This window comes from Pristiophorus japonicus, chromosome 21 (genome assembly GCF_044704955.1).
Source record: "Pristiophorus japonicus isolate sPriJap1 chromosome 21, sPriJap1.hap1, whole genome shotgun sequence".
In the NCBI taxonomy this organism is placed as follows: Eukaryota; Metazoa; Chordata; class Chondrichthyes; family Pristiophoridae; genus Pristiophorus; species Pristiophorus japonicus.
This window is the reverse complement of record NC_091997.1, coordinates 12603888-12628665: the sequence shown is the minus strand read 5'-3', so window position 1 is coordinate 12628665 and position 24778 is coordinate 12603888. Positions and strand designations below refer to the sequence as shown.

General features: G+C 43.9%; 2 protein-coding genes across 3 annotated transcripts in view; both read left to right on the top strand.

The window, feature by feature from the left end:
* LOC139233834 (acyl-CoA-binding domain-containing protein 4-like) overlaps positions 1-24778 on the top strand; it is a 147387-nt gene that overhangs the window by 99671 nt on the left and 22938 nt on the right. Inside the window, exons 12-14 of one of the 2 annotated variants that reach the window (XM_070864402.1) lie at positions 1976-2026; positions 14235-14357; positions 17381-17651. In XM_070864402.1, the coding sequence (XP_070720503.1) occupies positions 1976-2026; positions 14235-14348 (165 nt within the window). In that variant the 3' untranslated portion in view covers positions 14349-14357; positions 17381-17651. Of the gene's footprint in view, positions 1-1975; positions 2027-14234; positions 14358-17380; positions 17652-24778 lie in introns of those variants that run through there. The other variant, XM_070864401.1, reaches the window with a different exon arrangement.
* On the top strand, positions 19047-20735 carry LOC139234088 (uncharacterized). The gene is made up of 2 exons (XM_070865014.1): positions 19047-19536; positions 19669-20735. The coding sequence occupies exons 1-2, from the start codon at positions 19473-19475 to the stop codon at positions 20733-20735; spliced, it is 1131 nt and encodes a 376-aa protein (XP_070721115.1). The 5' UTR covers positions 19047-19472.

The window sequence follows — 24778 nt, the reverse complement described above, 5'->3', positions numbered from 1 at the left end:
TAAAGCGTCAGCCTATAAATACCAGTCACCTCAACTATTACTGCTTTTGTGCTGCGGTCACTGAAAATGACTCTTTCAATTCAGAAATTATTTCATTCATGTTAAGAGTGGAAGGGTACTGAGCTTTTCAAATCTGTATTTTGTTTTTATTGGATGTTACTTTAGTCAAGTGATTTAATTTCAGTATTTAGTAGCAACAGTGCGGAAGTTTAATAAATCAACATATTTATGAAATACTGGCATACACGCTGCTTTTAATTCAGACTGAATTGCTTTTATTGTGCTATAAAACATTTGGGATCAGATTGGAAAAAATACACCGTTACTAATACTAAATTATGAGCGTCATGGCAGTATCTACATGTACCCATGATTATTATGTAAGTATTACACTTAGAATAAATGTTGAATTATTTCTCATGTATTTCTTATTTCCCTGTAAAAATTCATACATGGTTTTCCCACTTACTCGTGTCCTGAAGGCAACAGCTTATGCTGACTGTAGTTACACACTAGCAAGCAACTTGCCAGTATCTCAAGTGGTTAACAGGCTATAGAAACATAGAAAATAAGTGCAGGAGTAGGCCATTTGGCCCTTCGAGCCTGCACCGCCATTCAATGAGTTCATGGCTGAACATGCAACTTCAGTACCCCATTCCTGCTTTCTCGCCATACCCCTTGGTCCCCCTAGTAGTAAGGACTACATCTAATTCCTTTTTGAATATATTTAGTGAATTGGCCTCAACAACTTTCTGTGGTAGAGAATTCCACAGGTTCACCACTCTCTGGGTGAAGAAGTTTCTCCTCCCTCGATATCCACACTTGACCCTTCCAGCAGAGGCCACTAGAAGGGAATCTGCAGCAAAAACATAAGCTAATACCAAGCCACCTTTAAAATTGATCTTTAACTAAATAAATTATTTTTGCCTGACTTTTGCCTTTCAAAAACCTGAATTCTCCTGTCCCTTGTGCGTCCCGAGATTTACACCCATTGAGCTGGTGAAGTCACGATGTGCATTGCGTGATGATGTAGGCAAGCAAAGCATGCGAAGAAATCACTAGCACATGGTAGGTGCAACCCAGGATTGACTTTCAGCAACAAATTCTGGCGGTGAAGCCAACTTAAGTGAATTCACATGTTGATATTCACACTGCTTCAAGCCTGTTTATCACGTTTCTCTCTTGCTGCTTATGCTGGATAAAGCAACTAAGAGCAGATGCAACATAGCCCTTTGATGTCACCATCAGCTGAAATGTGACCAATGAAAAAGTTGATCAGTGCATGAGGTGTATGGAATAACAGGGGATCTACAGAACTTATGGAACTGTCTATAAAAGTGTGTTGTCATTTAACTTAACCATGCCTTGTTGATCTCTTATTTAATTTCTTGAGGTTTAATGATATTCAAAATAAAAATTGATGTTCACTGATTTTCTCCGAATGTACCACTGTTTTTGCTATCTATTTCTTCTGCTGATTTCACAGCATTCCTGACCAATTCCTTAATAAAGTGAAAACAATTCTTGTGAAATAAACTGGACAGATACAGTCCAGTCTTTCAGTTTACATTTTCACATCTAAAAGATAAACCAGACCTATTGAGTAACAGGTAAAAAAAGTTTAACATTGGCTTGCAATAAAAAAAAGTAGCCTTGAAAAATCTGTCTTTCACGAAAGTTTTAACGAAGCACTATAAATTCTCAATTGCAATGAGACGGGGCCAGAAACAAAACATTGGAATAGATATACAGCTGTTCATTGGCAGTCTCATTCCCACAAACATGCTCATTTTCAGCATAATCCTCTCATGGGTATATTATTGAGTTCTACGTCAACAAGCCCAGTATCACAAATCTCCCATAGACTGATTGCATTCTATTGAATGCTCCCTTCTGGCTTAGGTAGTAATAGAAGCTCACTGAGGTATGAGATCAGTGTGTATGGTTAATATATATTTTTACTTTCTTATTACAGATGGAAACAGCTGGCTTACAGCCTCCATGCTTGAAAACATCTGGTCATAAGGTGAAAAACCTCTAATGTTATGAATCATTTTTATTGAATAATCTTTTGCCTCATTGCATAACTTTTTATCCTCATGGACGATGCAACATTGCTTATTTGGCACCACGATTACACTGCAGGAAAGGCACAGCAGTAAACATTTTAAGAGTGTTTTCTCCCTCATTAAGTGCTCCCCCCATACTGCAGTAGTAAGAACAGGTTGCCACTTGTAGTTGATGTAGTCCCCTGTCAAGGTTCAGGCTTTTTCCTAACATTATTAACTGTGCTCACAGCAGTCCAAGTTGAGTGTGAACTGAAATCTGTGCCCTTGTGCATCACATGAAACTAATAAATTACCCCTTAGCTAAGGTAGAATGCAGTGGAGATCAAGATAGTTTCAACATGCCCTTATGTCTTCACCAATAAAATAGTAAATATCACACTGTCAGAACAATGCATTCAGGTTAAGCCACTAATCTCATTTATTTACAAGTAAGATAATATGCAGGAAACAGACATAGCAATAAATGAAAAAGCAATACTTAAAGTATGAGAATTAGAACCAGTCCATAAATAGCTAAAAATAAATTTTTGTGGAATATATTTCTTATACTGTACATTATGCAGCAAAGTTTTTCTATGAGCCTGCAATCTTTCATGGACCTTGAATGATGTGATGCCATATGCAGCGATGCAATGCCTATCCTTGAGTCCAGCAGCTAATACCGGTGTTTCTCTTTCATGCTTAGGGTCCACAGACACAAAATTGGCACAGGAGATCATTCAACCCATTGTATCTGTGCTGGCTCTTTCTTAGAGCAACCTAAAACTAATCCCATTACTTTGTTCTCTCCCCATATCCCTGTCTCTTCCTCTGCTGTATATGTTTACCTATGCTTTTTTTAAAAAGATGCGGTCTCTCTGTCTCAACTACTCCTTGTGATAAAGCATTCCATGGTCTTAACAATTCTGAGTAAAGACATTTCTCAACTTCTCTCTTCACTCTTACTGACAATTGTAAATTGGTGACTCTTCGTCGCTGACTTCACTACCAGTTGAAACAGCCTTTCCCTACTCACCCTATTAAAACCCTTCCTAACTGTACAAACCACAATTAAATCTCCTCTTAGCCTTCTCTGCTACAGTGAAAAGAGTCCCGATAGTATCTCTCCACAAAACTCATCATAGGTAGTCCCTCGAACGAGGATGACTTGCTTCCACACCAAAAAGGATGAGTTCACTGATGTTTCAGTGGAGGACCTGATATTCCAGTCCTGAACTCCAGGGGTGAAAGTTGCCTGTGCGTGGATTTTTTTAAACGTGTGGTGATCATTGCACACCAGCCACCACACGGGCTTGACAGAGCTAGGCCTTTATCCAGTGACAAGGGTAAACCAGGACAAGTGAAGACTTGCTCTGTTGCACAGACCTAGTGCACACACATATCGCAGTGTGGACTGGCCCGTGCTGCCCCTGAGCCCTCGACTCTCTGGGCCCCGCAGCCTCATTTGCCGCACCTCTTCTGCGATCTCCCACCGCTGCTCCGTCATGATCGCGTAGCTGATCTCTCACCGCTCCTCCGCCACGATCTCTCGCCGCTCCTCATAACTATAGCTCCCATCCCTGACATTATCATGGTAAATCTAGTATGCTCTATATGGCTTTAATGTCCTTTCTATAATGGGAGGGGATCCAAAACTACACACACTACTCTACTTGTGGCCTATCATTTGGCTTATATATATTAATCATTACCTCTTTACTCTTTGACTCTATGCTCCTGTTTATAAAACCCAAAATGTTACTGGCTTTTTTAATGACTTTATCTATCTGCGCTCACATTTTTAGAAAATTACATGTTTGAAACTCTAGGCCTCCCTGTTCCTCTATACTCTTCAGCATCTGCTCATTGAATATATACTCCTACTCCTTTCTTTCCTCCTAAAATGTATTACCTCAAACGTATCCACATGATATTGAATCTGCCACGTGCCCACTCCAACCTGTCTCTGTCCTGAAGTTTTTTTTACAGTCTTTCTTGCCGTTTGTGAAACCCCCACTTTTGTGTCATCAGTAAATGTTGATAATATGTTCCTTATTCTCAAGTCCAATCATCTATATCTACCAAAGAAAAACAGAACCCAACACTGACACATCAGTAACACCATTTCCAATCCAGAACACCTGGGGAACTCCAATTCCAATCCTGAATACCTGTGGAACTCCAATTAATCCACTGACACCTGGGGAACTCCAATTCCAATCCAGAACACCTGGGGAACTCCACTTCTAATCCAGAACACCTGGGGAACTCCACTTCTAATCCAGAACACCTGGGGAACTCCAATTCCAATCCAGAGTACCCTGGGGAATTCCAATTAATCCACTGACACCTGTGGAACTCCAATTCCAATCCAGAATACCTGGGGAACTCCACTTCTAATCCAGAACACCTGGGGAACTCCAATTAATCCACTGACACCTGGGGAACTTCACTTCTAATCCAGAACACCTGTGTAACTCCACTTCTAATCCAGAACACCTGGGGAACTCCAATTAATCCACTGACACCTGGGGAACTCCACTTCCATTCCAGAACACCTGGGGAACTCCGCTTAATCCACTGACACCTGGGGAACTCCACTTCCAATCCAAGGAACAGCCATTAACCCTAACCCTTTGATCCTGTTCATTAGCTAACTTTCTATCCATGCTATTATGTTTTTTCTTAAACCATATGTTTGAATTTTTGTAAAACGTCTGCTGTGGGACACCTAATCAACTGCCTTCTTTACATTCATACACACCACATCTACTACATTCTCTTTGTCTATGTTTTTGGTCACTTGTTTAAAAAAAATAAATTGTCAAACATGACTTTCCTTTAATTTTCATGCTGCCTGACTTTGATTAACTCACAAAAAATAAAAACTTTAACTTACCTTTTTTGCAGGTCTTCCTACTTACCGACGTTTCTGAGGCTGCAACACCTGCCTTTCTCGTGCATTTTTTTTTCATCCCAAAACGGGTTCGCCGAATGGCCAAACTTAGGCGGTGCACTTTTTTTCTGCGTTGCACATTGGCAATCCGCATTTTGGTGATATTTTGAAAACGCCATTCTTAAAGTTTGGGGAATTTTGTGCACTTCATTTTAAGAACAAAAAAGCACTTTTAACGTGAAAAAAATCGCTTTAGGCTGGGGAAATTCTAAGAATTTGCCCAGAACTGATGTGAGATTTATAGTTACTTGATTTATCATTCAATCCTTTCTTGAACTGAGGTAGTCCCCTGGAAAAATTTGCATGTCTAAGGAGGTTTGCAAAACGGCAGTCACAGCTTTTGCTATCTCCATTCTGACTTCCTTCAACAGTGTAGGGTGCATTCTATCAGCGCCCAGTGATCTATTGTTTCATTATCCATTCCTAACAGTTGCTCCACATCCTCTTCTAATACACATGCATTCTCACTTTCACCTGAAACATATCGCTTCTTATCTCCCTTAACCTTGCCTTTTTCAGTCCAGCATTGATATTTTTGAATCTTAGAATCGTAGAATCATAGAAATTTACAGCACGGAAGGAGGCCATTTCGGCCCATTGTGTCCGCGCCGGCCGACCAAGAGCTATCCAGCCTAATCTCACCTTCCAGCTCTTGGTCCGTAGCTGTGTAGATTATGGCACCTGTGTACATCCAAGTATCTTTTAAATGTGGTGATGGTTTCTGCCTCGACCACCCTTTCAGGCAGTGAGTTCCAGATCCCCACTATCCTCTGAGTGAAGAAATTTCCCCTCATATCTCTTCTAAACCTCCCCTCAATTACTTTAAATCTATGCCCCCTAGTTGTTGACCCCTCTGCCAAGGGAAACAGGTCTTTCCTATCCACTCTATCCAGGCCCCTCACAATTTTATACACCTCAATCAGGTCTCCCCTTAGCCTCCTCTGTTCCAAAGAAAACAGACCAGCATCTCCAAGCTTTCCTCATAGCCACAATTCTCCAGTCCAGGCAGCATTCTTGTAAATCTCCTCTGCACCTTTTCCAGTGCAATTACATCTTTCTTGTAATGTGGTGACCAGAACTGCACACAGTACTCCAGCTGCGGCCTAACCAGTGTTTTATACAGTTCAAGCATAACCTCCTTGCTCTTGTATTCTATGCCTCGACTTATAAAGGCAAGTATTCCATATGCCTTCTTAACTACCTTATCTACCTGGCCTGCTACCTTCAGGGGTCTGTGGACCTGCACTCCAAAGTCCCTTTGTTCCACTGCACTTTTCAGTGTCGTACCATTTAATATGTATTCTCTTGCCTTGTTAGACCTCCCCAAATGCATTACCTCACACTTATCCAGATTGAATTCCATTTGCAACTGTTCTGTTCACCTGACCAGTACATTGATATCTTCCTGCAGCCACAGCTTTCATTCTCAATCACACAGCCTATTTTAGTGTCATCTGCAAACTTCTTAATCATACCCCCAACATTTAAGTCCAAGTCATTGATATATACCACAAAAAGCAAGGGACCCAGCACTGAGCCCTGCGGAACCCCACTGGATACAGCCTTCCAGTCACAAAAACACCCATCAACCATTACCCTTTGCTTCCTGCCTCCGAGCCAATTTTGGATCCAACTTGCCACTTTGCCATTGATCCCATGGGCTATTACTTTCATGACCAGTCTGCCATGTGGGACCTTATCAAAAGCTTTGCTAAAATCCCTACACACAACATCATACTCACTGCCCTCATCAATCCTCCTGGTTACCTCCTCGAAAAATTCAATCAAGTTAGTCAGACATGACTTTCCCTTGACAAATCCATGCTGACTGTCCTTGATTAATCCATATCTTTCCAAATGAAGATTTATCCTCTCCCTCAGGATTTTTTCCAATAGTTTACCCACCACCGAAGTTAGGCTGACTGGCCTGTAATTACTCGATCTATCCCTGTCTCCCTTTTTAAACAGAGGTACAACATTTGCAGTCCTCCAGTCATCTGGCACTGCATCTGTAGCCAGAGTGGATTGGAAAATGATGGTCAGAGCCTCTGCTATTTCCTCTTTTGCTTCTCTTAACAGCGTGGGATACATTTCATCCGGGCCTGGGGATTTATCCATTTTCCAAGCTTCGAAGCCCCATAATACTTCCTCTCTCACCATATTTATCTTGTCTAATATTTCACATTCCTCCTCCCTCATTGCAAAGTCTGCATCACCCGTCTCTTTTGTGAAAACAGATGCAAAGTATTCATTAAGAATCCTACCCACGTCTTCCACCTCTACGCACAGATTTCCTTTATCGTCTCTAATAGACCCCACTCTTTCTTTAGTTATCCTCTTGCTCTTAATGTATTTATAAAACATCTTTGGGTTTTCCCTAACTTTACTTGCCAACATTCTTTCATGCTCTCTCTTTGCTTTCCTGATATCTTTTTAATTGCACTCTTGCACTTCTTATATTCCTCTAGAGTTTCTGCAGTGTTGAGTTCCCGGTGTCTGTCATTAGCTTCCTATTTTTATTTACCTTGTCCCTTGACATCCAGGGGGCTCTAGATTTGTTAGCCCCACCCTTTTTTTAAGGGAACATATTTGCTCTGTATTCTCAGGATCTCCTCCTTGAATGCCTCCCACTGCTCTGACACCGATTTACCATCAAGTAGCCGTTTCCAGTCCACTTTAGCCAAATCCTATCTCAGTCCTTCATCGTCCTTTTCTGTTTTTACATTGATCCTAACTATATTGTAGTTGCTATTTTCCAAGTGCTCGTCTATTTTACATCAACTATTTGGCCCACTTTATTTCCCGGAAGCATGTCAATCAATACTTCTTTCTGATCGAGGCGTTCTAAAATGCATTCCCTAATTTAACCAAATGCATTTAACCAACTTTTATCCCAGACTATCTTGAGAGAGTTAAAATCCCAATATTATAAAAAACAGGAACAGATTGGCATGAGTTTATGGAGATCTGTTATTTATTTGGGAGCATCGATTCCTGCATACATTTTCTCTGAATTCTAGAATTCTTCAAAGTGTTAAAGTAGGCAGATGAAACAGTAATCTAGATAACCCCCTACTGGACTAGAAGGTCCTGGCTTTCAGGCCTTCTTGCATCAGTGCAAACCAATCTCAGTTGCCCACAAGAGGGATCTGTTGCTCCACCCTGAAGGGTCAAGTATTTAATCTGGACCAAGTAGTTTTGACTCCTGAAAGAGATATAGCTGAAGGGTTGTTACCTTCTGATGTTGGTCCGTCTGTCCTCCCAGGGAATTTGCAGGATCTTGCGGAGGCATCGTTGGTGATATATCTCCAGTGACTTGAGGTGCCTTCTATACATCGTCCATACCTCAGATCCATACAGGAGGGCGGGTATTACTACAGCCCTGTAGACCTTGAGCTTGGTTAGATTTGAGGGCCTGGTCTTCAAACATTCTTTTCCTCAGACGGCTGAAGGCTGCACTGGCGCACTGGAAGCGATGTTGAATCTCCGCATCAATGTCTGCCTTTGTTGATAAGAGGCTACCGAGATATGGGAAATGGTCCTCGTTGTCGAGGACCGTGCCGTGAATCGTCCAGACTAACATCCCCAGTAATGAAGCACTGACCACATTCGATCAGCTTCGCTGGGCAGGCCACATAGTTCGCATGCCAGATACGAGACTCCCTAAGCAAATGCTTTATGCGGAGCTCCTTCATGGTAAACGAGCCAGAGATGGGCAGCGGAAACGTTACAAGGACACCCTCAAAGCCTCCGTGGTAAAGTGCGTCATCACCACTGACACCTGGGAGACCCCGGCTGAAGACCGCCCTAGGTGGAGAAAGTGCATCTGGGAGAGCGTTGAGCTCAACGCAAAGAGCGTGAAGAGGTCAAGCACAGGCAGCGGAAGGACCACACGACAAATCAGCCCCACCCAACCCTTCCTTCGACAAATGTCTGTCCCACCTGTAACAGGGTCTGTGGCTCTCATATTGGACTGTTCAGCCATCAAAGAACTCACTTTGGGAGTGGAAGCAAGTCTTCCTCGATTCCAAGGGACTGCCTATGATGATAATGTTACCTTCTGTTATGGAAACTTTAATGACTTTCTGGAATTTTTCCACAAAAAAGCTCATTATATTAAAGAAATGTATCAGCCAATACAAATAGGCAGCTCTTCTCTAGTGAGTTCCTTTTGACTCGAGTATCTTCAACACTTACAGAACTTTGATTTAAGAAAGGAAGACTTGTAATTATATAGTGCCTTACACCATGCCTCTCAGAAATGTCTCAAAGAACTTCACAGACAACGAATTACTCCTGAAATGCAGTGAATGTTGTAAGTCTGTCCTATTAATATGCATGTTACAGCAGCTGCTGTTTCATATATCTCTCAAAAGATGTTTTCTTGGAGAACATTGCCCTCAAATCTTATTTTATAAGGCAGTCTGATCATCTAATCCTGTTCTCTTTAGGCCTATTCCCCTATGAGATTTGAATTTGCTGTTACATAAAATTATGTATTCTGCTTTTGTAAGCGAAAGTTATTGCATGGAAAACAGAACTTCAGTCAAACTGATTTCAGCAGGATAAGTTAGTGAACTCCAAGTACTAGGATTCAACCAGACAAATTTAACTCTGGCATCGTGATACCTCACACAAGGCTCCCACTTAGAATGGTTTTAACATTTGATCTACAGCACATTACCACCCATTTCTTTTTCTTGCTTTATTGAATTTTCAATCACTTACATTCACATCCATATTTTATAAAGTAATTGTAGTTCAGATTATTTTTAATCCACCTACAGGGTATTGTGAATCTGGAACAGATTGCACTTTTTGGATGCTAAAATGTTTTGGCTTGCATTGATAAAACCAGCCACTTCCCACCTTGACGAGAAAAAAAATTAAATCAGAAAAACTATAAGATTTGCTTACTATAGCAGAGTTCTGCCCTACCCTCCCCATCTCCCATAGGCATGTTGCACTACAGACTGTCGATCAGCCCTGAATGTGATCTGTACATGATTCACAGGACACACAATTTCCTATCCCTAAATGTGGCTGCCCCCTATGCTCTCTGACATTGTTAATGGTTCCCTCTCCTCAGGCACCATCCCTCTCCCCTCACCATCATCTGGCCCTCCTCAAAAAACCCATTCTCAACCCATCTGCTTTCTTCAATTATAGACCCATTTTCAAGCTGCTTTACCTCTCCAAGGATCTAAGGAGGCAAAATTGTCCATTTTTATAGCCCCAGTTTGTGCCTCTGGGCGGGGGGGGGGGGGGGGGGGGCGCTAATGGGGCACGATGAGGTTATTGCCCGGGGGAAGGGGTCTATAGCGCCTCCAGGGAAATTGCCCCAGAGGTTTGGGGGGCGTTGTGACATTCGCGCCGCGTCCTGCGATTAGCGCCCCGGGCTGGCGCTCGCACGTGCGCGGCTTCCGTGTAGTGCCGACGTAGCCGGCAGGGCACAGGGCTCCGAAACGCGCCGCTGGACCCCGTGCCGAGCTACTGCCCCGGGAGCGCCCCTCCACTGACAAGGAGCGCCTCAGATAGCACTCCGCCTCCACTGAGGGCGGAAGGGCTGAATTCCGTGCCGGGGACATAACATCCAGGCTGGGTAATAAATATCCCAGCCCCGGAAGGTTACCACCTCCACACTTGGCGCGGAGCAATTTCGCTCCCTAAACATCTCAAATGTATTGTCACCTCTCAGCAACGTGCCCATTTCACTCAAAACTCCCTGATGGAATCCTTCTTCTTGTCGCACTGAAATGGCCGTAGCGAAATTCATGAACAACATATTTTGTGCCTGTGCCCATGAAGCATTATTCCTCCCCAATTTTTCCACAATATCATTGACCCCTTCCTCTTTATAAATTAAATTCTTCCAGTTGGCACCACCAGTCATTTATGTTTATGACACCCGCTACTACCTGTCCCTCATCTCTCTTGACTTCTTTACTTTATGTTGTCCAACATCAACTTTTGGATGAGCTATAATTTACTTCAGCTCAACATCAGGAAGAGAACAAAGAAATACTTTCATTTATATAGTGCTTTTCATGACCTCAGGATGTCACAAACACAATTAAGTACTTTTGGAGTGTAGTCACTGTTGTGATGTAGGAAACACGGCAGCCGATTAGTGCATAGCAAGCTCCTACAAACAAACGTATGATAATTGCCAGACAATCTGTTTTAGTGATTTTGGTTGAGGGATAAATGTTGACCAGGACACCAGGGAGAACTCCTCTGCTCTTCTTCAAAATCGTGCCACAAGAGCTTTTATGTCCACCTGAGATGGCAGAGGGGCCTCGGTTTAACGTCTTACCCGAAGGACAGCACCTCTGACAATGCAGCACTTCCTCAGTACTGCACTGGAGTGTTAGCCTACATTATGTGTCTCTGGCGTATACTTGAACCCACAACCTCCTGACTCACAAGCAGAAATATTACCAATTGATTTACAACTGAAACTGTCAAAGATGTCTTCAATTCCTCTCACAAACCCCGCTACCTTGTCATTGAATATATTCCTGACCCTGGCCTGAACCAGGTGGCTTGCAACCTTGATGTCTTGTTCGACCCTCAACTGAACTTTAAACCCCACATAAAAGAAAAGAAAGACTTACCCGCCCTAAACTTTTCTGCCTCTCCACCTTTACAAATCTTTGCTAAACTCACCTTTTTTGACCAAGCTTTCAGTCATCTCTCCTCATTTGTTTTCCTCACATCTATTCTGTACGCTATCCACAGGACACACACCATCCTATAGCTCTGTATACCATACACCAGACACACAGCTTCCCAACGCTGTATGTGGCTCTGTACACCGTACACCAGGTAAACACAAAGATTTTTTGTTTCTTTTCCCATTTTCTCCTCTACTCCAGAAGATGGTGGAGGGACCCATGGGAATGGGCAACATTCTGATAAGTGCCCAAGTAGCTACTGCAAGTGTGGGCTTGGACAGTAATCATCAATTCGATAGTCAGTCGTGGAGAGAGGCATCGTCAAAGTTGAACCCAATCCTGATGCTCAAACACATGCGCTTTCCACCGGGTGTCACTGGATGGTGATCAGCAGCAAGAACTCTGCCTGATTTCTCACTCCCAAAGGGCAGTCGTTTATTGCCACCCTCGGCACTGGCCTGGGTTTAATCCTGAGACATTCCTGGTCTGTACCGCTCAATGCCATAGCATTTGGTGCATTTACCCACTGAGGTATCAGGACGCTCATCACAATGCCTTTTAAACCAGCCTCGCTGTCAACACTGTGCTGCTCTCAGTTGTTAAATTACTACTAAGAGCACAAGGGGCTGATACAGCAGTATGTCAGAAAATACAGCAGTGAAAGAAAAATTATTTCTTCTTTTTCTTGCTGTTATTGATGACAGGTATTTCTTGCGCTCCGACGTGAGATCATAGCGTTACATAGGATATACAGCACAGAAACATGTAATTCGGCCCAACCAGTCCATGCCAGCATTTATGCTCCACTCGAGCCTGCTCCAGTCTTTCCTCATCTAACACTATCCGCATAACCCTCTTTTCATTTCCCCCTCATATGCTTATCTAACCACCCCTTAAATGCATCTATCCTATTCGCTTCAACCAAGCCCTGTGGTAACGAGTTCCATATTCCCACCACTCTCTGGGTAAAGAAGTTCCTTCTGAATTCCCTATTGGATTTCTTGGTGCCTATCTTATATTGATGCCTCTAGTTTTGCTCTTCCCCACAAGTGGAAACACTCTCTCTGTATCTACTCTATCAAAACCTTTCATAATTTTAAAGACCTCTATTAGGTCAGCCCTCAGCCTTCTCATTTCAAGAGAGAAGAGACCCAGCCTGTTCATCCTTTCCCGATCGGTATACCCTCGCATTTCTGGTGGTATCATCCTCGTAAATCTTCTCTGCACCCTCTCCAATGCCTCTATATCCTTTTTATAATTGTATGTAGTACTCTGAAGTGTGGTCCAACCAGGGTTCGATACAGATTTAGCATAACTTCACTACCTTTCAATTCTATCCCGCTAGAAATAAACCATAGTGCTTGGTTTGCTTTTTTTAATGGCCTTGTCAACCTGTGTCTCTATTTTTAATGATTTGTGTATTTGCACTGCGAGATCCTTTTGCTCTTCTACCCCACCCAGACTAGCATCCTCCAAGTAATATGTGACCTCCCCAATCTTCCTACCAAAATGTAATACCTCACATTTATCTGTGTTGAAATTAATTTGCCAATTATATGTCCATTCTGCAAGTTTATTAATGTCCTCCTGTAATTTGTTGCAGTCCCCCTCAGTATTGACGACACCCCCAAATTTGGTGTCATCTGCAAATTTAGAAATTGTGATTCCAAAGTCTAAATCGTTAATAAATCGATTTTCACATAAATAAATTGATCCTCACATTACAGCGCATGAAAAATTTGCTGATACCCTGTAATGTAACATGTACCTCACACAGCTTCCACGCATTGAACCACAGTGAGAAATAGTAAGATTATCTAATTGAACGGCAAACAATATTTCCAGCATATATTGCAAATGGAGAAGGTGGGGAGTGTTTTTACAAGGCTGCATTCAGATCAAGGAGTTCAAATGATGCTCAATAACTGTTCAAGCTTCACTGATATTGGCTCATGACATCATCTGAATGCCTTGATTAGATTATAACCTTGTAATCATGCCCCACTGTCCTTTTTTCTATATTTAAACCCATAGATTAACATTACAAGTTGAATTTAATTTGTGTACCACATTTCCATGAGTTAATCCCAATGAAGCTCCCATGGCAGTGTAAACTTTATAACTGACTTAGTACATGGCATCTAAACTCCATACTCAGTGGCAAGTAGGCTTGATGTTAGTCATTAGTGACAACAAAGCAATGGTCTAAATAGCTATACGGCAGAACTTCTATTCTCTCTTTTGTGCCTCATTATCTAAGTCAGTTATAAAGTTTACACTGTGGTTCTTTTTTATCCTAGCCATTTGATCACTGTGTTTGTTTCCATTTTATACTAAATTATCCTGGTAAAATGGTGGTCTTCTGCAAGCCATCCGATCCAAGTTCCCAGTGAATTGATGGTGTATGTTTGGGACTGTTTTCTTTTCCACTGGTATATTTTGTGCTGCTTACTTGCAAATTCATTTGAATGCAATTTTATGATCATTTAGAAAAATTATGTGTCAGACCTGGCCCGTTCTTTGAATGAAAATGCACTCTGTCGTGTCTTTTAGAGAACATCCTGGTGGCTGTTTGGCCCATCGAGGCAGACGTTGCTGTTTCTAGTTGTGTGGCCTTTCATTGCTCAGTGGATAGTGCATGTTTTCCTTCGCAAGAGAAGGAGCTGAAAAACTACGGTAAGTGTTTGTGCTCTGAAGGCTCCCTTTTGGGAGTCGGTTTCTTTCAATTCATTTAATCTGTATAGGTCGCTTCAAGCCTACATTACATTATAGCATTATGAAGTGTCAGTTCATATAAAATGCCAGTCCCGCCCAGAAATGCCTGATATCTTCATTATCTGTTATGGAAATTCACAGCCTCAGGAGGGAAAGCATGAGGACATTAGTGCTGTACAATAGTTTTATTTAAATCCTGAGATTGTTCCCAAAATAAACCTAACTTGCAAAAGAAAACTTGGCTGCCAGACCCCTTTAATAACTGAGGTACAGTCGTGTAAAGTGAGTGGTTGGTGGTTCACTTTATAGCTGTCAGCCTCCCTCGTCCCTGTTGTGAGGACCTCGGGCTGCTGTTGCTCGACCCCAGCCTGTGGCCTTAGCCACACCCACATGGTTCTGACAGCTCCAAATGGAAAAAATACAATAAACCCTGAATTACTCGGCAATTAAAGGGATTCAGCGACTATTTGTTAAGTGAGTATTACTTTGTGGTGGGAATGGACACGCTCATGTCTTTTGGAGAATTTCCAGATAGCTATTTAGCCTATTGAGTTGGACATTAAGCCAAAGCAGCTGAGTTTTATGAAATCTTCCCCCGCCCTCATTCCATCATGTGTTTTGAAAAGCTTTTATTTCAAATGCAGAAAAAAACTGGCTCCTATAAAGTTATAAACGAAGGTCACTTTGTTACTTTTTGTGAAACGACATCTGTTTTGTGTTTATTTCTGTTTATTATTTACTTCGGAGCCAGTTGTGAATGCTGTGGCATCGTTTCAGTGCTTAGCAATTGAGAGTATAGATGGAACACAATAAATATGATGAGATATGGGTGGCACTGTGGCATTTTTTTGTAAGAATTTTGAGTTCTTACTCAGCCACTTGGTGGAGGTGTCAGTCAGAGAGTGGTGAACCTGTGGAATTCTCTACCACAGAAGGTTGTTGAGGCCAATTCACTAAATATATTCAAAAAGGAGTTAGATGTAGTCCTTACTACTAGGGGGATCAAGGGGTATGGCGAGAAAGCAGGAATGGGGTACTGAAGTTGCATGTTCAGCCATGAACTCATTGAATGGCGGTGCAGGCTAGAAGGGCCGAATGGCCTACTGCTGCACCTATTTTCTATGTTTCTAAATAAGGAGCTTCTTGCTGTAACCTGTGCACAGCTTCGAATAGGGTGTAGTTGTACTCTTAGTCTTAGGTTGCTGCAAATTCAGGTGGTTTCGGGTGGGGTGGCGAGTGTATATGTTGTGATACACTAGGTATCGCAATTGTGTGAGACAGGCTGGCTGGACCAGAGAGTCATTACCTGTCCGTCACTATTCGTATGTTCGTAAATTGGTTCCATTTCATAGCGACAGAAAAATTAATGTATAATCCCAGACTCCAATCCTGATCTGGCCTAAGAACGCAGCAGTGCGAGGTCACTTCAGAGAAGGTGTCACCTGTCCATTGAGCTTGAATAATGTGAAATAATGATAACATAGGGCTGAAAGGGTTATATTACGAGGACAGGTTGCATACACTATGCTTGTATTCTCTAACATAAGAACATAAGAAATAGGAGCAGGAGTCGGCCATCTGGCTCCTCGAGCCTGCTCTGCCATTCAATAAGATCATGGCTGATCTGATCGTGGCCTCAACTCCACTTCCCTGCCCTCTCCCCATAACCCTTGACTCCCTTATCGTTCAAAAATCTTGAGCATTTAAATTAAGGGGTGATCTAATTGAGGTGTTTAAGATGCTGAAAGGAATTGATAAGGCAGATAGCAGGAAACTATTTCCTCTGGTGGGGACTCCAAAACAAGGAAGTACAACCTTTAAATTAGAGCTAGGCCATTCAGTGGTGACCTCAGGAAGCACTTCTTCACACAACGGAAATCTGTCTCTCTGTCCCCCAAAACATTGTTGAGGCTAAGTCAATTGAAAATTTCAAAACTGAAGTTGCTAGATTTCTGTCAGGCAAGGGTTAGGGAACCAAGGCAGGTGGATGGAGTTAAGATACAGATCAGCCCTGATCTAATTGAAAGTTAGAACAGGCTCGAGGGGCTGAATGGCTTACGCCTATTCCTATGAATATAGCTCCTGTGTGGTGCCAAGATGGGTTTAAAAAGTGGTGAAGGAGTCCTTTGGGTTTCCTAGGCAATTGCTAATGTTAAGCGGAGCTTTTCTTTTCATCTTTTGAGAAAGTGAAAGCCCAGGCTCTGAAAACATTCCAAATTGAAATGCTGGGAGCAGAGTTTTGCTCAGGGCGTGTAAGTACAAGTGCACAGAGCTATCTCCTGGTGATCAGTGAGCAATTACAACTGATTGCAGGACTTTGTCATTGTCAGCCTGATGCTACTGATCTCAGACAGGCAGCGCAATATAACTGCAGCTTTAGTAGGCGACTTATACCAAGATCTGGTGCCATAAGTGACACTGTGGGGCTTCTGTCCAATAGTTTTGTCCTCATCTGCTATTACTGTTCTTTATTTAGTATGAAAACTTAAATGCCTTTGAATCAGCTCTGGCCTGAGACCTGTCTTTGAAGCTGTTATGTCTTTAATACTCTTATGAATGACTCCATGAGGTCTAGTATTGTACTTGAGCTGTTGTCCCATTTATTGCAACTCCAGAGTTGACCTTCGTCCCATTTATTGTAACTCCAGAGTGAGGCACAAACATGGTGGGCAGCCTTTTATACTGGGCCCTGCACACCTATGCAGGTGACCCTCAGGTCTCCCACCGCAGTGCCCTCTGGTGGCACACCTTATGTGACTATACAGTTAGTATACATGGTCTACATACATGACAGAAGCAATGTTTATATCTTACCCACTTGAAGTAAACCCCTATAAAGATTGGGATATGGAGAATCTGTCACCTTTATAGTCAGGCACAGTTTTGGGTGAATTTGGGCTTGTTTTGCTACTATAAGCAAGGTATCTACCTGGTGGCATAGAGAGAAAATGTCACAAATGCTGTCTTTGAATTGCTGATCTTAGCCAGGTAATCAAGGGCAGGCCAGATCCTTTCCCAGGATACTGTCAATTTGTCAGGCAGGAGGAAATGATTTTGAAATGGATGGATGAGGAGTTTCTGAATGTGACTCCTACTTTTTCCGTGGATGCCTATCCTGAGCGGCGGCAGCAGCAGACCATATCCAGCGAATTCAAAACAACATAAAACAAGGGCTGACGTCACTGGACTGCAGGTAGGTGATCGGTTGGTGAGTGTTAACATTTTATCTCTCTAAGTTAGGACAGTGGTTTAAACTAGGAGCAGGAAATTATAACGTACTTTATTAAATTAATAACTTAACTAGATTAACTAATTAATATAACTATAAATAAATTGTTGATGAATGATTTTAACTAATTAAATAAATAAAACAAGGTTAGACTACGATGTGGCAGAGCAGGTGGTGTGTCCGGACTGCAGTATATGGGAGTTTGTGGACAGTGAGACTGGCCCGAGTGAACACATCTGCAGGAGATGTTTCCGTCTCGAATCTTTCTGGCTCAGAGTCATTGAGCTGGAGTACGAGTTGGAGACACTCCGACACATAAGGGAGGGGGAAGAGTATCTGGACAGTTTGCTCCAGACTTCAGTCACACCTTTTAGAGAGGTGCAGGATCAGAATGGGATTAGTGTGACCGATGGTGTGCTGAGTAAGGGGAATCCAGGTAAAAAAGGAAACAAGGTATCCACAGAAACTGATCCTATCCAACAGGTACAATGTACTTGTGAGCTACCTGTGAGGATAAGGATAAAGACTGTCAGAAGGACATCCAGAATGCGGACTGTGGCACTTTGGAACAGGAGGCTGTCCAAAGGGGGGAGGAAGAGAGGAAGCGTGATGCGGTAGTTGTAGGGATTCTATAATTAGGGGGACAGATTGTATCCTTTGTAAGCAAGATCGAACATCTCAAACCAGCTTGAAAGGATAATAATAATAACTTTTATTTTCATAGCGCCGTAGTAAAACATCTCACGACGCTTCACAGCAGTATTACAGACAAACAGATAAATTTGACACCGAGCCACAGAAGAAATTAAGGCAGGTGATCAAAAGCTTGTTTAAAGAGGTAGGTTTTAAGGAGCGTCCTAAAGGAAGAAAGAGAGGCGGAGAGGTTTAGGGAGGGAGTTCCAGAGCTTAGGGCCCAGGCAGCTGAAGGCACGTCCACCGATGGTTGAGCAGTTCTAATGAGGGATGTTCAAGAGGCCAGAATTTGAGCAGCGCAGACATCTTGTGGGATAGTGAGGCTGAAAAAGATTACAGAGATAAGGCTCAATTTTCCCCAAGCCCGTTTTCTGGCGCATTGCCAGAGTTACACCTGTTTTTCTAGGCCAGAAATGCGCCAGAAATATTTTGCCAAAGATTCCCCCATGTATAATTCGAATTTGGCGCCATGCAGTGTGTCCAGTCACCTCAGGGGGTGGAGCCTGCTGTCTGCGCCAAAAAACAAAGCCGCACCTTCTGCGCATGCGCAGGAAAAAAGTTACATTTTTGACGTCGTTCCAATGGATGCACATGCTCAGTTCAGCTCGGATTTGGCAATCGGCCATTTTTAAAGAGCCAGTTGTGTGTGTGAGAAGGGGTGCTGTGTAAGAGCATTGTAAAAATCGCAGCTGGAGCAATACAAGATGCAACTCGGTGCAAGGACAAGAATTTCTCACAGGATGAAGTGGAGGCACTAGTTACTGTGATTGAGAACAGATGGCAGGAGCTGGACACCAGCAGAGGTCACACAAAAGTTACACCCAAAGAAATGAAGAAACGCTGGAACCAAGTTGCAGAAGATTACTGTGTAATGGTGACCACCCCGAGATCTGGAGGCCAGTGTAAAAAGAAGTGGCAGGACCTTGGTCAAGTAGTTAGTGTAAGTAATATTTTCATTTATTCAATGGAATTGCAATTGTAAATGTGACCAGCTGTATATGTCCCACCCAGCAGAAAGACACCCTCTCTAAAAAGTTGCATTTTCATCTTTGCAGAAGAAGGTGGCACATAATAATAGGGAAAGAACTCGAACAGGAGGAGGCCCGGCAAATCTGCACCCACTGACACCCTTGGAAGAGAGGGTCGCTGCTTTGATGGGTCCTGCCTGGAAAAAAACAATCAGTACTGCACAAGCTGGGCCCACACTCGAGGGAGAGGGTAAGTCCTGCAAATTCATCGTGGTCCTTCAGATCAGCCTGCTGCCTGGCCTGCGATGTGTGAGCCTCCTCATGCCACCCACCCTGCCCCCTTCTCTGTTGCTAACCATTTGACTTCTGTTATCTTTTGCAGAACTTGAGGCCAACCCTGACGATGCAGAAGAAGATTCAGACGAGGACGAGCCTGAAGAGGAGAACATCTTCCAATCCAACCCTCCAGACCAAGAACATGGGGTTGAGTGGGAGGGGATGGAGCTGAATAAAGCTCCCACTGTTGTACTGACTTTGGAGGAGGTGCCGCTCATGGAGGTGACAGCCCCTTCCGTGACTAGTGGTTTGAGTGTTGGTGGGACATTCCATGGTTTCACACCTTCCGAGGCTGCGGGTCCCAGTGGTGTGGTGCAGCAAGGCACACCCAGAGTCCCACCGTCCCAGGCTGCGGGTCCCAGTGTTGGGATGCAAGCCACACCCGTGGGAAGGAGGGGAAGGAGAGCTCGACCGCGCTCTCCTGAGGAGCAGGATCTAACAGATGTGCTTCAGATGATGTCATTGAGTGCGGAGAGCATTGACCTTACCCGATCACTCCTGGACGCCATCAGTGGGGTGAGTAATGAGGTAGCGGGACTGTCGGGAGAAGTAGCAGCAATGACACGCGAAATGGGAACGATATCCGGGACCATCAGTGAGGGAATAGTGGCCATGAGGGAGGGAATGTCAGAGGTAGTGCAAACCACGACACGGACCATGAGGGAGGGAATGTCAGAGGTAGTGCAAACCACGACACGGACCATGAGGGAGGGAATGTTACAGGTCATTGAGACACTGTCAGGGCCCATGAAGGACGGCATGTTGGAGTTAGCTGCTGCAATAAGGGAACACGCCCAGACCCCGCGCCCATTGACAGAATCAACTGTCACTCCCACGCCAATCCCCGCACCAGCCTCTGAAGAGCCCAAAGCCAGGCCCCCCAACTTGCCGCCTGACGCCGAAGCCCCCCACCCTCAAGAGGTGCGCAGTACCGAGATGTTAAAAAGAATAAGCTTGGTACCAAGCCCAGAAACACTGCGCCATCGCCTGCGGGTAGGGGTGGTGGAATGTCCAAGACTAAGCGCAGCGGGCGGTCTTAGAATAAGGGGGATGAGAGATGGGTGCAGCCGTTCTTTGCTGCTGTTGTTGTTACTGTTACTGTTCTCAAATTAAAAGTTTTTTGTAAGTTATGTAAATTTACAAGTTTTCAAGTATTCTTAAAGTAGAATTTGACACAAGAATAATTTTATTAAAGTTAAGTACATTGTAAACTTTTGAATAAAATATATTTTACATTAAAACTGAATCATGTTCCATTAACAACACATTACGGAACAGCTCCAAACAGTAAACATGTCCATGTGGAATAGTTGTCGCTGAGCCCTCAGGCATCAGTAAACGTTCACGGATGAGTTGCTGGCGCAAGGCTCGAGCAATCGTTAAAGGGGCACGATGGCCCGCCCTCCTCCGCCGTCGTGTTCCAGCCTCAGGCACTTGTATGTCTTCCTCATCATCCTCCTCCTCCTCCTGCTTGTCACCTGCATCTTCCACATCATTATCATCAGCCACTCTCACTGCAGGTGGGTCTTCCACTACCAGGTGCTGCTGCCTCATGATGGCTAAGTTATGCAGCATGCAGCACACAACAGTGAACTGACCGACAATCTCAGGGGAGTACAGCAAGTAGCCTCCAGAATGGCCCAGGCATCGGAAACGCTGTTTCAAGATGCCAACGGTCCTCTCTATTATGCTGTGCGTCGCAATGTGCGACATGTTGTATTGATGGTCAGCTTCTGTCTGAGTTACGCGTAGGGCGTCACGAGCCAGGTGGTGAGGCCGTACCCTTTGTCTCCCAGCAGCCAATTCTGCCCTTCTGGCTGCTGCTGAAACATGGCAGATATAACGCTGTCCCATAGGCTGAACGCATCATGGGTGCTGCCAGGGTATCTTGCATCGACTGACATGATGCGATGCATGTCGTCACACATGAGCTGCACATTAATGGAGTGGAATCCTTTTCTATTCCTGTACATCTCGGAATCCTCCAAAGGTGCGCGCAAGATGATGCAGGTACAATCAATGCAGCCCTGTACCTTTGGGAAGCCAGCAATCATGGAGAAGCCCACAGCCCTGTCATGGATTGCTTGGGCGGTCATGGGGAACTTTATGAAGTCATTCCTATGCGCATACAGTGCAGCCATAACCTGGAGAATGGAGACATGTGTTGCATGTTGAGAGATGGCGCACACATCCCCAGTTGTAGCTTGAAACGATCCTGAGGCATAGAATGAAAGTGTAGCTGTAACCTTCACTTCAACTGACAAAGCAGTCCTCCTGATGCTTCTAGGTTGCAGGTCTGCTTTGACTAACTCTCAGATCTCAGTTACAACTTCTTTGCGGAAACACAGCCTTCTGACACAGTCTGCATCACTCAGGTGCAGGTACGAATGCCTGTCTCGATATACCCGAGGTAGATAAGGCCTCCTGCCCAGCATCCTACAGGCTCTGATCCTGATGCGATGAAGTCGAATCAATTGTCTCCTACCTAGCACCATGATGCAGAAGGCTCGCACAAGGTATGGCATTGTCAGTATTACCCCCCTACTTAAATTTAACCTTTGAAAGAAGCTCAAAATGGCAGGAAAGCAGGCAGCACAGGTTCACAGTTGTCTCTTTCCAGATCTGTATGGATGGACCACACCCAAAGGCCTTGTGACTTCTCCTCTCCCCCGCAATTTACTAATTGGGGCCTTGTGACTTCACTCTCTCTCCTCCCCCCTTTTTTACTAATTGGAGTCTTGTGACTTATCTCTCTCCCTCCCTGTCCCTGGGCTCCAAGCCTTCCGATCGGCACCTTACCTTCTCTCTCTCTCTACCACCCCTCCCCCCCCACGGCTTCTTTTGTAGCCGAGCCCCTGTGTCCGGGCGCGAGGCCGATTCTGCCGGCCAAACCCACAACCCTCCAGCCCTGCTTCAAGACATTGGGTGGTGGTGTGTGAGTGAGTTTAAAAAATGAGAGAACTTCTGAAATCCATCAAATTTACACTTCTGCGTTGACAGGTAAAAATAGTTGAACTTTATTATTGATTTCGACTCCCTCCAAAATCCTCGATTTACAAACAATGGCGTCTTTCAGCACAGATTTGTGAATGTGTGCTGGTTTTCTTAACTCACCAGACGGTTTTTCGGGAGTGGCCAGATACGCCGACCTAAGAGGAAAAAATGTTGGCCAAACTGCGAATTGAAAAAATTGCAGACATGAGGGAACGCCCCATCCCCTATGACATAAAAAAAAAATTGGCCTAGAAAAATCGTAACTAATTCAGTTACGCCTGCGCAGATCGCAGGGGGTAACTTTGAAAAAAATAAATACGCCAAAAAGCCCCAAATGAATGGGGAAAATTAAGCCCATAGGGAGGGGCAAGTCCATGGAATGATTTGTAAACAAGGATGAGAATTTTGAAATCGAGGCATTGTTTAACTGGGAGCCAATGTAGGTCAGAAAGCACAGCGGTGATGGGTGATCTTGATTGGTGCGGGCTCGTACACGGGCTGCTGAGTTTTGGATGACTTCAAGTTTATGTAGTGTGGAATGTTGAAGGCCAGCCAGGAGTGAGTTGGAATAGACAAGTCTTGAGGTAACAAAGGCATGAATGAGGGTTTCAGCAGCAGAAGAGCTGAGGCAGAGGCGGGCAATGTTATGGAGGTGGAAAAAGGCGGTTTTAGTTATGCGCAGATATGTGCTGGAAACTCATTTCAGGGTCAAATATGACAGAGTCTTGTTCACCCTCAGATTGATGCTAGGGAGAGGGATGGAGTCAGTGGTTAGGGAACGTTGTTTGTGGCGGGGACCAAAGATAATGGCTTTGGTCTTCCCAATATTTAATTGAAGAACATTTCTGCTCATCCAGTACTGGATGTCGGACAAGCAATCTGACAATTTAGATGGAGTGGGCAACTGTGTCAAAGGCTGCAGACAAGTCCAGAAGGATGAGGAGGAATAGTTTACCTTTGTCACAGTGACAAAGGATGTCATTTGTGACTTTGATGAGAGCAGTTTCGGTACTGCGGCAGGGGCGAAAGCCAGATTGAAGGGATTCAAACATTGAATTCATGGAAAGATGATCGCGGATTTGGGAGGCAACAACATGTTTACATGTTCAAGTACTTTGGACAGTAAAGGAGGGTTGGAGATTGGGCGATAGCTAGCAAGCAAAGTGGGGTCAAGGGTTGTTTTTTTGAGGAGAGGAGTGATGACAGCAGATTTGAAGGAGAAGTGAACAGTACCCGAGGACAGAGAACCATTAACAGGAGAGGGCGGGGGTGGATCCAGTTGTTGTAGTCCATGTTGGGACCATCAACATAGGGAAATGTAGGCAAGGGATCCTGTTTGGGGAGTACCAGGAACTAGAAGCTAAATTAAGGAACAGGACCTCAAGGGTTATAATCTCTGGATTATTACCTGAGTAATTTGGCGTTGGGATAAGCTGATTAGGAAAATGAACACATGGCTAAAGGAGTGCTGTGGGAAAAAGGGATTCCATTTCATGGGGCACTGGCACCAGTATTGGGACGGGAAGCTGTACCGATGGGACGGGCTCCACCTGAACCGGTTGGGGACCAGGATCCTAGCGGAAAGGATAAATAGAGCGATCACAAGGACTTTAAACTAGTAAATGGGGCGAGGGCTCTGGTGGAAGTTGTAGTACAAATAGTAATTCAAAAACAAACGAAAGGAAAGAGAGTTGAGTAACAGTCAGAAATTGTGGTTTAGGCACTACATGTAGAGGAAAAACTAAAAGATGTAAAGTGATTAAACCAGGAGAGAGAAATAAGAAAAAGTGAGTAAAACATTAGAGCTGAAGGACAGACGAGGGTGTGTGCCCCAAAGAAGTGTTCTTTATACAAATGCACAGAATATAAGGAATAAATCAAATGAACTGCAGGCACAAATTCAAATTGAAAGATATGACATGGTAGCCATTACTGAGACATGGCTGCAAGATGGTCAGGACTGGGAACTAAACATACCAGGTTATAAGGTCTACAGGAATGATAGGGAATCTGGTAGGGGGCGGTGGAGTAGCCTTAGTGATCAAGGATGAAATCACTTCAGTGATAAGAGAGGATATAACGAGAAGTAAGCAGGCAGTGGAGACTTTATGGGTAGAATTTACAACAGTTGTGGGAGTTGTGTCCAGGCCCCCTGGTAGCAG

Bases quoted from the DNA above. Each gene is read 5' to 3' on its own strand.
- LOC139234088 (XM_070865014.1), top strand. From the start codon at position 19,473: ATGGGTCCTGCCTGGAAAAAAACAATCAGTACTGCACAAGCTGGGCCC. The intron at 19,537-19,668 runs GTAAGTCCTGCA...TATCTTTTGCAG, and splicing joins GCCCACACTCGAGGGAGAGG to AACTTGAGGCCAACCCTGAC.